The 1,849-nt window shown below is 41.8% G+C and overlaps 1 protein-coding gene across 1 annotated transcript; it reads right to left on the reverse strand.

Moving 5' to 3' along the window:
- Positions 1-216: 216 nt before the first annotated feature.
- Positions 217-1,123, reverse strand: LOC101343017 (zinc finger and SCAN domain-containing protein 30). Its single transcript, XM_004391425.1, is given in 5 exon segments — positions 217-374; positions 377-498; positions 500-647; positions 650-907; positions 910-1,123. Coding segments are annotated over 5 exon segments (897 nt in total). The 5' UTR covers positions 1,121-1,123.
- Between the last annotated feature and the right edge of the window lie 726 nt (positions 1,124-1,849).

Consider the following 1,849-nt stretch of genomic DNA (forward strand, 5'->3'; position numbering starts at 1 on the left):
GTTAGGCATGTAACCAATACCTACCATCCACTTCTGGAGAAGACCTGGCTGAAAATGCTCTTCTATTCATTACTTCAATCAATCTCAACAAAGCATCTTTGTGTGGATAGCTGGAGGGACAAAAACTCTGCTCTCTGGAAACTTCTATCTTCTGTGGCATCTCATCCCAAAGTGAATTACTGGTGTTTCACAATAGTACAACTCTTAACCACAGAGTTAAACTCTGGTGTGAGTTCTATGATGCTGTATAAGGCCTGACCTATGCCTAAATGTTTTCCTACACTCGCTGCATTCATGAGGATTCTCCCCAGTGTGGATCCTCTGGTGCTGAGTGAGGGCTGACCTCTGATTGAAGGATTTTCCACATTCATTAATTCATAAGGTTTCTCTCCAGTGTGAATCCTTTGATGTTCAATAAGGATGGAGCTTCTATCAAAAGCCACCCCACACTCATTACATTCATAGCCTTTATGTCCAGTATGAATTTTATTATGCTGATCTTCAGCTAAAGGCTTTCCCACATTCACCACATTCATAAGGTTTCTCTCCAGTGTGAATTCTCTGATGCCTAATAAGCTCTGAGCTGCCCCGGGAAGCTTTTACACATTCACAACATTCATAGGCCTTTTCACCACTTTGAATTCTCTAACAAGGTCTGAGCTCAAACTAATGGCTTTACCACATTCTTTACATGTATATGGTCTCTCACCAGTATGACTTCTCTGATGTCTAATCAGCTTTGAGCTCTGTAAGAAGGCTTTCCCACAATCAAAGCACTCATAGAGCTTTTCCCCAGTGTGAATTATTTGTTGTGTAATAACATTTAAGTTCAGATTGAGATTTCCTTCACTTTGATTACATTCAAGAACAGTCTCTTCTGTGGGGATTTTCTTGTTGAAAGTTGCAGACTGAAATGTGTTTCCTGGGAAGGGAGTGGACTCACTTTGTTCCTTGCAGCATTTCCTGTTTGTTTCTCAAAGTTGTCTGGACCTCCCAAAGCTTCTTCGACTACCTGTCCTGAAGGAGTTTTCCCAGGTAGTCTTCCTGGGGATATCAAGGCTGCTGATGTAACACATTCAATAATTGCCTGCTTTGCAGTAAGCATTCTGTCAGCCACCATCTTGCCATCTAAAAATGTGAATAGAAAATACAAGTGTTATTTGCTGTTTATGTTGGAAGAAAGGAAGTTGTTATAGCAAGAACAGAAAATAAACCAATTGAAACAAATATCTGTTAGGAGGAAAACTCTTAAAACTAGCTTCCCAATTTCAAAGAATTTGGGGAAATGGCTTACGAAGAGTAAGGTACTGAGAGGTGGTTACCTCAGACAATAAGTTAACAGAGAATGAGAGAATGGAGAGGAGGGATGGTCACCAGAGGAAGACATTAATTACAGGAGATGGTGATAAGTAGGAGTATCAGTGAGACACCTGGGAACTAGTAGAAATGCTGGGTTAGAGGAGAAGATGCATTTTTTTGGGAATAAGGGAAAGGAAAAGAGGTGATGAGGCATGATCAGGATACAGGAAGATGCCTAAGAGTCTTGAATCAGTGATGTACTGGATTCAGTCTGGTGGACGCCGTGGTAGCTGTGGTCCATTAGTACTTTGGACTAATCTTTTCCTTGTATCTTTTTCTCTTCATTCTCCCTTGCTCCAGAAGGGGTGAGACCAGTGGAGTATCTTAGATGGCTGCTCACAGGCTTTTAAGACCCCAGATTCTAATCACCAAGGTAGAATGTAGAACATTGTCTTTATAAACTGTGTTATGCCAACTGAGCTAGATGTTCCCCGAGACCATAGCCCCCACAGCCCTCCGCCCAGCAATTCAGTCCCTCAGGGAGTTTGGA

The sequence above is a fragment of the Trichechus manatus genome, unplaced genomic scaffold, assembly GCF_000243295.1.
Source record: "Trichechus manatus latirostris isolate Lorelei unplaced genomic scaffold, TriManLat1.0 scaffold00078, whole genome shotgun sequence".
NCBI lineage: Eukaryota > Metazoa > Chordata > Mammalia > Sirenia > Trichechidae > Trichechus > Trichechus manatus.